This window comes from Octopus bimaculoides, chromosome 3 (genome assembly GCF_046866305.1).
Source record: "Octopus bimaculoides isolate indiv1 chromosome 3, ASM4686630v1, whole genome shotgun sequence".
NCBI lineage: Eukaryota > Metazoa > Mollusca > Cephalopoda > Octopoda > Octopodidae > Octopus > Octopus bimaculoides.
The window spans coordinates 112821520-112831519 of NC_142930.1; the positions used below are offsets into that span (position 1 = coordinate 112821520).

Genomic DNA, 10000 nt, shown 5'->3' on the forward strand with positions numbered 1-10000 from the left:
CCTTCTTCCCACAGATATAGTAGAATCTTCTCTTGTCATACAGTCAGAATTTCTTACTCTACCCTTCCTAATGTAGGTACAATCATAGCTAGGTTAAACAAAAAGAACATCAAGTCAGCTAGAATAAATGAAGTTACAAATAGTGGTCATATGAATACACATAATAATCTAGCAAATACCAATAATGATGCTACTAATAATTATACAAATAGAAGTGAAAATAACAATGGCAAAAGAAATTATGAAGATAATAACAATATGCTTAGTCCTACTAACCATAATTTCAACCAACAAATAGAATGCATCAATAATGACGTTGCGGTTTTAACTGAAGTTGATGATAGGCCCAACTCCAATAGAAATAATAGTGATGAAGGTCCTAGTTCATATAATATCAATATACCTAATGTTGAAAGAATAAGTCCAACTGATAGCACATCAAGAAACGAATTAAATAATGATGGTAATAATCAATATATACCTAATAGTAGAATTGAGGAATTGATAAATGATATTAGTGTAAATAATTGTAGTAATAAAAATAATAGAGATATTAGAAATAATATAGGTGGGGTTGATAACCCCACCATGTGCAACTGTAGAAAAAAGTCCCATTGTCCTTTATTTGGATTTTGTTGCACCCGTAACGTAGTGTACAGATGCATCATTAGTACAATAACCGAGAATTATATTTATATAGGATGTAGTATTAACCTGAAACAGAGAATATATAACCACAGGTCCTCGTTTAGACTTAGACATAAGGCAAATAGTACGACATTGGCAAGTAAAATTTGGGAGTTAAAAGATAATGGTATTAATTTTAGCCTTAAATGGGAAATTATAAGAAAAGCTCAACCTTATAGAAATAATAGATATGGATGTGAATTGTGTTCTATGGAAATATATGAAATTTTTAAACTTAGAAATAAACCTAATCTAATCAATAATAGATTAGACCTTAGGGTATCATGTGTACACTGCTCTACTCGCACTTTTAAATTTAAAAAAAAAATCGTTTTTTATAAAGTAGCTAAAGTTATCAAATTATAGTACTTTAACTTCTACCATGGTCATCTAGGACTATCAATTAGCACATATTTTTAAATTGGAAATTTAACCTTTATAACATATATTCCTGATCTCTCACCTTAACATTTAATCTACTTGTGATAAATATGATTTCAACTTTACTCCATGGAAGGTTTTTCACACCACTTCTGCTATTGCGGCTAATTTTCTCAATATGTATCTTAACCCTATCTAGCTTATAAGAATAGGAAATTCTCATAAGTCTTTTACTTTATTTAACGCTTGACTTTAAAAGTATCTTTATTGTTGCTGTTATTACAGCATTAGTTGTCTTGTTTTATTTTGTATTTTTAACTTAAATAATTATAATCCTTATGCCCTAAATTAATCGAATCCTTACTCTATTAATATTCTTTAATTAGCCCAAGTTAACCTTGAAACAAATTCATGAATAATGAAACTCTTAATCAATCATCAGATTCCTGTATTGAATATCCTTGTTATTTCCTAACATCTTTTCTTTTTTCAGTCCCTTAAACCTTAGTAAACACATTATTATAAACTAATATAAATCCGATAATAATTTTTATTCACATTATAAAAATAAAGCATACTTATGTGTCTCCTAAATAGTATCATTATTTTATTTTCAGCTATAATTTTTTTTAAGATAATTCAAAATAACTTTCATGAGCCCAATATACTTAATATCCTTAAACTTTACACCCTATCTATAGCCCCTGAATTCAATACTGACATTATTTCATGATTTTTGTATAAAATAATTACATCTCATATTATTTATTTTATTAACATACCTCTTATTGTGAAAATATTGGTTAAACTAATATTGTTATCTGTATAACTATACTGATACTCTATTCAGACTAAAAGAAAAAAACCTACTTGACCCATATACCTAGGGTTTTAATTCCTCAACATTTTGATAGTAGTAAAATGACCTGGTACTACTCTGACCAGGGAAACCTTTATAATCTAATACTTTTATAGCCATGTCCATGCATACTGCTTACACCTTCCCTTTCCTTAGAAGTAATTGTCCCTTATAGTATCACCACTAGATAAGAGACAATAAAATCAGAGACAGTTAGAACTTTTGTCTAGAATCAATTACTAGCCTGATAGACTGGGCTATGTCAAGATGGATTTATGTATTCTTCCTCCCACTTGGATTTTTATGTATTCTTTCTCCCACTTGGACTTGAAATGTTGCCACAATTATAATATGTCTATTCTACTGTAATTTTCTGCATTTTCGTGCAGCTGAAGATTGCTCTTCATATTGCATTTAATGTAATGCTCGCATTACTTAAATAAATGGAGTAGCATGAAACGTGCGTACTGCAATCATCTTTGAAATCCGTGTTGCTTATTTTGATTTTTTATATATATATATATATATATATATATATATATATATATATGTAGATATAGATAGATAGATAGATAGATAGATAGATAGACAGGCAGACAGACAGACAGATATAGATACAGATATAGATACAGATATATACACACACATATATATATCTATATGTGTGTGTGCATGTGCATGTGTTTATTTGTGTGTGTGTGTGTGTGTGTGCATATGTATGTGTGTGCCTGTGCATGTGTGTGTGTGCATATGTATGTGCGTGCGTGTGCATGTGTGTGTGTGTGTGCATATGTATGTGTGTGTGTGTGCATGTGTGTGTGTGTGTGTGTGTGTACATTTGTTTTGACATCATGTGATGATTGTAAATGAGATCACCCATACACCAAGGGATGTTCTTTGTTTCAAGCCTTCTGTAAAAAAAACATGTCTGGTCATGGGGAAATATCACCTCACTTGGAAACAGGCAAGAGTTGATGACAGGAAGAGCATCCAGCCATAGAAAATCTGCCTCAACAAATTCCATCTAAATCATGCGAGCATGGAAAACTAAACAATAAATGATGAGCTAAATCTAATGTTCCTAGTGTAAACAGTTGTATATGGCTTCAGAAACTTCCAGAAGTTTTCAAATTATCAAATATTCGTCAGATAGATACAGTTAGTGTGATAGAATAAACAGAGAGCCGCAATGTAAAACAACTTGCTTAATTGAATTCCGTTATTTACTATATTTCACATCTCATATCATAAAGCTGACAGACTAAATACTGTTAATTAACAGATATTTATAATGAAGAACTTAGACAAGAGTGTGAAACGTAATGTATTGGATATGAGGTGGGAAACGTAGAGAAGGAGACAGAAGAAGGAAGAATATTCCAGAATTAAGTGTAAATATCATAAACAGTATACATTCAGCATCTTAACTACACTATGTACATAGAATGGAGGCATGTAGCGAAGTGGTTAGGAGATTACAAGATTGTGAGTTCAATTCCCTGACTGGGTGGTGAGATGTGTTTTTGAATGCAACACTTTATTTCATGTTGTGTGTGTATATGTATGTATATGTATGTGCATGCGTGTGCATGTGTGTGTATGTGTGTGTGTGAGAACACTATGTGACCAACAACAAAGTCCTAGAAAGAGCTAACAGTCAATGTTTCTAATCGTTGATCATGAAACACCATCTTCAATGGTCAGGACATGTAGCAAGAATGGAAGAGTCAAGGTTCCCACACCAAGTCTTATTCAGTGAGCTCACTTCAGGAAAAAGACCTCAGGGTTGCCATCTTCAAAAATACACATAGGCATAGGAGTGGCTGTGTGGTAAGTAGCTTGCTTACCAACCACATGGTTCCAGGTTCAGTCCCACTGCGTGGCACCTTGGGCAAGTGTCTTCTACTATAACCTTGGCCTGACCAAAGCCTTGTGAGTGGATTTGGTAGATGGAAACTGAAAGAAGCCCGTCGTATATATGTGTATATATATATATGTATCTGTGTGTGTATGTGTTTGTGTGTCTGTGTTTGTCCCCCCACCCCCAACATCACTTGACAACCGATGCTGGTGTGTTTACGTCCCCGTAACTTAGCGGCTCGGCAAAAGGGACTGATAGAATAAGTACTAGGCTTACAAAGAATAAATCCTGGGGTCGATTTCTTCGACTAAAGGTGATGCTCCAGCATGGCCACAGTCAAATGACTGAAACAAGTAAAAGAGTAAAAAAAGAGAGAGAGAGACACACACACACAAAGCATAAGTATAAAATATAGAAAGTACCTGTTTTCCAGAAAGTTGATAGAATGAAAGCTTCTGGCCCCAGTCAGCAACAACCAACACATCATATACCTCTTCTTTGCCATACATGGAGAAGGAGCTGCAAGAGAGTTGAGAGTGATAAAGGAAAGCAAGGAAATGCCTTTATGGCAAACAAAATGAAATAAAGTAAAGCAAGGAATGCTTTCAAGCACATCTTTCAAAAGAGAAAGCAAGAAATAGGTAAAGAGAGAGATAAAGGGAATCTCAATCAAAATGAAACTGTCTTTCAATATTGCCTGATAATGGTTTAAAATGACAATAAATAAACACAAAATTTATACTTTGTCAGAAAGAGAAATAAACAGAAAACTGATACACACACACACACAAACAAACACATACACACACTCACACAAACACACACACACTCACACATGTATATATAAAGTCATAAATGACAGAGAAATAGTTTAACGAAATTTCATTAAACAATAAGAAGAATCCATATATGAGGGTGCTCATGTTAGTATCTAAGGGATCCATCCCCTCAAGTTTGAGAATTTTTTATTTACTCCTGGAAGAATGCATTAATTATTTCAGCCTGGCTGTGTTTGTAGACAGTTGAAAAGAATACTTTTAACAGAAAAAATTAAATTAAATGGTAGCATTGTAGTTGTGGGTGGACCCCCTTGTAGTTGTGAGTGGGCCCCCCTTAGTTTCCTGGCAAACAATATTTTCAGACCCAGTCTGCCACTGTGTGTGTGTGTGTGTGTGTGTGTGTGTGTGTGTGTGTCTGTGTTTGTCCCCCACTTTTGCTTGACAACTGGTGTTAGTGTGTTTACATCCCTTAACTTAGCAGTTCAGCAAATGAGACAGCTAGAATAAGTACCAGCCTATAAAAAAAAAACTAGTACTGGCGTTGATTCATCTGTCTAAAAATTCTTCAAGGCAGTGCCCCAGCGTGGCCACAGTCTAACAGCTGAAACAAGTAAAAGATAAAAAGATAAAACGATGGTGAATACAATGGCTGCCACTAATTTAGAGACATAAAACTAAGGCAACTACATTAGATGGTCTCCATAACAACATTTCTTTTCTTTCTCTCAGTTCATAGTTTCAAGTTCAAATCATATTAAAGCTTTCTTCAATGAATATATTCCAAGGCCATAAAATGAGTTTTTTTAACACAATTAATTCTCACCGACTGTGCAGAGGGATTAAGCTTGACAGACCAGTAATAACCAATGTTCTATTGTTTACTCTTGTGCCATAGAGTGAGATTATCCGAAACTCAAACACAAATAAAATAAGCAAATATTTGAATCTGATGATCGACTCAGCCTGTATTAACAGGAAAATTGCACATTAAATTGAATGTGGAAGGAAATCTAAACTTTATGAACAAAACTAAACAGGACATATTGAAATTGAATAAAAACAAAACCCATGTTGGCATGGTAGAAAATATAGATACAAAAACATTAAAATAAAGCACACTTTAAAATATAGGGAAACAAGAATTGCTATATTAAAAGACAGTTTGAACGTTCTCACTAAATTAGTAAATAAAAATTATCCATAAATTTATTAATCTTCTTTGCCTTAATTCTTTTTGTTTTGTTCTTTGTTTTTTTTCGGGGGAGTTTTTTTGTATATAATTTTTATATATTTATTCACTTTCATAGAAAATGTTTGCATTTGACAGTGACATTTTTATTCTTGGATCACGCTTAGCTGTTTACACAAGAAGAATGATTTTCCTTGCAACGTCATATTAATCATCTTAGGTTCTCAATGGTTTGGTGATGGCTTTTATTGAAGTAGACAGCTTTCACCTTCAAACATTCATGTAGCATTTTGTTTTGTATTTATTTAGCTTTAACTTGTGCATAATTTGTCAGATGTAATTTTTAAACAAGGACAAGGCAGCAAATTGTCAACAACAGTTGAATACATTATGCAAGGGGATAGTTTCCTACAAACTCACAGGATAAAACAACTGTAAAAAAAAAGGCTCCAGAAAAATCATAATATATATGGAAGTTAAAACCAGAATTTAAAAACATGTCTCCAAGTTACAGAGAATATATCTTAATAAAGTTTGCATTGAATAGATCTTAAGTGAATATTTAGCAGGCTTTTTTATCGAAACATATGTTCAGGAAGGCTAGGAAAGAATGTATCAAATATTTGAAGCAATGAAATATAAATAGACAAGTAAATAGATTGCATTTTATCCTGATAGATGATTTCCTGAAAACCAAAATCAACACTGTGAAGTGTTTACTGTGAATACATTAATAAAAAGAAAACTGAGAATGCCATCAGTCTGCTAAGTGCAGGAATAATATAAACATACAAGTGGAATTGGTCAACAATATCAGTGTACATCATTACCATTACCATCAAATCACATGGTAACTGGGCAAATATAAGATCTGGCAGCATATTGACAAAAATAGTGGTATGCTAAACTAAATACACCCATCATCACCAATGCTTTTACATCCACTTTTCTATGCCTGCATGGGTAAGAGAGAATTTGTTGAGACAGATATTCTACAGTTGAATGTCCTCCTTCTTGTCATCAACCATTGCCTGATTCCGAATAAGGTAACATTTCCCCATGGCTGGACATGCTTACACAGGAAATTTGAAACAAAGGACACTACTTGTATCACACTGACTTGTATGACGGTAATGCTCATATGAAAAGGAATGAGAGAGGGAGACACACACACACACACACATATATACACATGCATGTGTGCACACACACATATGCAAACACATGCACACATGCACACACACACACACACACACATGTATGACAGGTTTTTTTACAGTTTCTGTCTACCAGTTCCACTCACAGGATTTTGGTCAGCCTGCAGTTATGGCAGAAACATTTGCCCAAAGTGCCACACATAGGGGCTGAACCCCAAACCATATGGTTGGGAAGCAAAGTTCTTAACCACACTGCCATGCCTGCACCTACTTCATTTAAGTGCCTGTCTCTTTATAACCGGCAATCCATCAGGTACAATGGCAAGTGTTCCAGACAATCCAATCAACAGAACAACTTGCTCATGAAATTAATGTGCAAGTGGCTGACTACTGCACAAACAAATGTACCCTTAACGTCGTTGGTGACGGCATTTTATTGTGTGTCCGATAATTTATTTGGTTTCTTTTTGACCACTTCTTCCCTCCTGTCTGTATTTATGCCTCTGATGACTAATGAGACTGATTCTTGCATGGAATTGTCTGTTGCAAAGTTCACAAGGGATCCGTGGTGGGGGCTTTAGTTGTTGCAGCCTCCATTTTCTTTCTTCTTGTTGCTCTTCCTCTTTCCTCCATCGTTCAGCTTAAAAATGATTTGTCACAATGGAGATGGAATGATGCCAGCCAGGCCTGTCCTGAACTTCAATGTCCTATGCTTTGGGATCGATTCCAGTCAGTTTTAGGCTCTGCTTCTGCTGATCCTTGTATCGATGGAGGGGATGGCCATGGAGTCTTCTTCCAGTGGAAAGTTCACCATATAAAATTTGATGCAGCAGCCTGATTTCTTTCATTCTTGCTACATGGCCCACCCATTGCAGACAACGTTTCAGAATGGCAGTTCTCGATGCTGCCCTTAATGTAGTTCTCATGGGGATTGAGCATGTCATAGAATTTGACAAGACTGTCCCCTTTGACTTACAGGTACAACTCATTTTTGCCAGCTGAGTGGACTGGAGCAATGTGAAATAAAGTGTCTTGCTCAAGGACACAACACATTGCTGGGAATTGAACTTATGACCTTATGATCATGAACTGAATAGCCTAACCACTAGGCCTAGCAGATTCTCCTGTCTCTTTATATTTTAAAATCATATCCTCTTTAGAACTTTTTTACATTCCTCCCACAATCAACAGAAGGAAAACTACCAAGCTACTGGTGTTCACTCAGGTAACCACTTCTGTACAGTGTATTTGATTTGTGTATAATCAAAAGAAATTAATCCTCAACATCATTTACTGTCCATCTTCCATGCTAGCATGGGTTTGACGGTTTGACACTCAATCTGATACTCATACTCCAGTATCTGCTTTAGCATGATTTCTGCAACTGAATGCTCTTCCTAATACCAGCCATTCACAGTCTGTATTAGATGGTCTTTTCATGCCATTGGCACTAGAGAGCTCATCATACACTAACAAGACTATGGAACCTAAACCCAAGGATTGGAGTGGTTTTATTCCAAGAACTGTAAATTATGGTATTAAAGAAGGAGGTAGACCAGAGCAGCTTCTTATTGTCATATGGCAACTCACAAATCAATATCAGCTAAATATCAAATTTTCCTTTCTTAACTATGTATTTGATAATTATTAGGACCACTGGGATATATCGTAACAGAATTATCCTATCAAATAACCAAGAAATCATTAAGGTATTACAGCATCTATTAATTCTATAACAACCACAATTTGCAAAACTTATCAATATGTGCCTCCTCAATTACAAAATTCTACATGTTTTTGCTTCCAAGCCAGCTACAAACATGGACTATCTGCCAATTTCTCACCATTTATATCCTCATTGTTTTAATGTCATGGATCAGACAGAATTCATTGAGCTATATTTTTTTCTATGGCTGAATGCTTTTCCAGTCACCAACCCTCATTAGTTTCCAAGTAAGGCCCTAGGCTATAGTAGAAGACACTTGCCCAAGGTGCCACGCAGTGGGACTGAACCAGGAACCATGTGGTTGGTAAGCAAGCTACTTACCACACAGCCACTCCTGCGCCTATATATGTGAATTTATATCACGGACTCCTCAGTATATCCGGGTTTCTGCAGCTGATAGGTACTTATATTTTTTTACATTTTAAATATTTCTGTGGGAGGTTTTGAAGCATAATACCCACGATGGTCAAGAAATTACTGTACTCCATTCTTCTGAAAGCCACTATTTTGTGAAATTCTATTTCTTCATAGAATATGTAGAAATCCTCTATTTTCCTACCAGACAGTATACTACCCGCATAACTATCCACCTAACTTCATATCGGTTTCAGATATTGGCGCTAGGCCAGCAATTTGGTAGGAGGGGGAAAAGTAATTATATCAATCCCAATATTCAACTGGTACTTAATTTATCGACCCTGAAAGGATGAAAGGCAATGTCGACCTTGGCAGAGTTTGAACTCAGAATGTAAGGACAGACAAAATGCTGCTAAGCATTTTGGCCAGCATGCTAACAATTTTGCCAGCTTACCACCCCACCTTATCCCAAGCTTCATATTGACCCCATGGATGTAACCTCATTCCCCTAAGCTTACAATCAAAGACAGCCTCCGCAGAAAACAGCCCCACTCAGACATAAGTTAAAAATAAGATTGAGATTAATTAATCGAGAAAGTAGTGTGATATTTGAAGTTTATTAAATCAATACAGCAATACCATTGCATCTGATGATAAATTAGTCACCATGCTAGTGAATGACTCGCAAATCTGTTTGGTGTTTATTAATCATTATGCCACAATACTTCAAACTATATATCAGAAAAGCTAATTAATCTTGTGTAATTAGTGCAATACCAATGAAATTCAACATGTTAATAAACAACTACTGTATCTTGTAACAAGCTTATCTTTCTTCATTAAGATTCTGTGCATAACTAGAATGGATAATATCTAACGTCATATTTATATCATCTCAATTGTACATAAGATGTCTGGAAAGCTAGTTAAATTATCTTTGATCTATTCACAAATCTCCAAAAGAGAAATGAAAATAATTAGATAAATGTGTTTAATTGTTGTGC

The 10000-nt window shown here is 34.9% G+C and overlaps 1 protein-coding gene across 1 annotated transcript in view; it reads right to left on the reverse strand.

The window, feature by feature from the left end:
- LOC106871393 (intraflagellar transport protein 122 homolog) overlaps positions 1 to 10000 on the reverse strand; it is a 258134-nt gene that overhangs the window by 193630 nt on the left and 54504 nt on the right. The window contains 1 exon segment of the mRNA XM_089349475.1: positions 4211 to 4307. Within this exon segment, the coding sequence (XP_089205601.1) occupies positions 4211 to 4307 (97 nt within the window).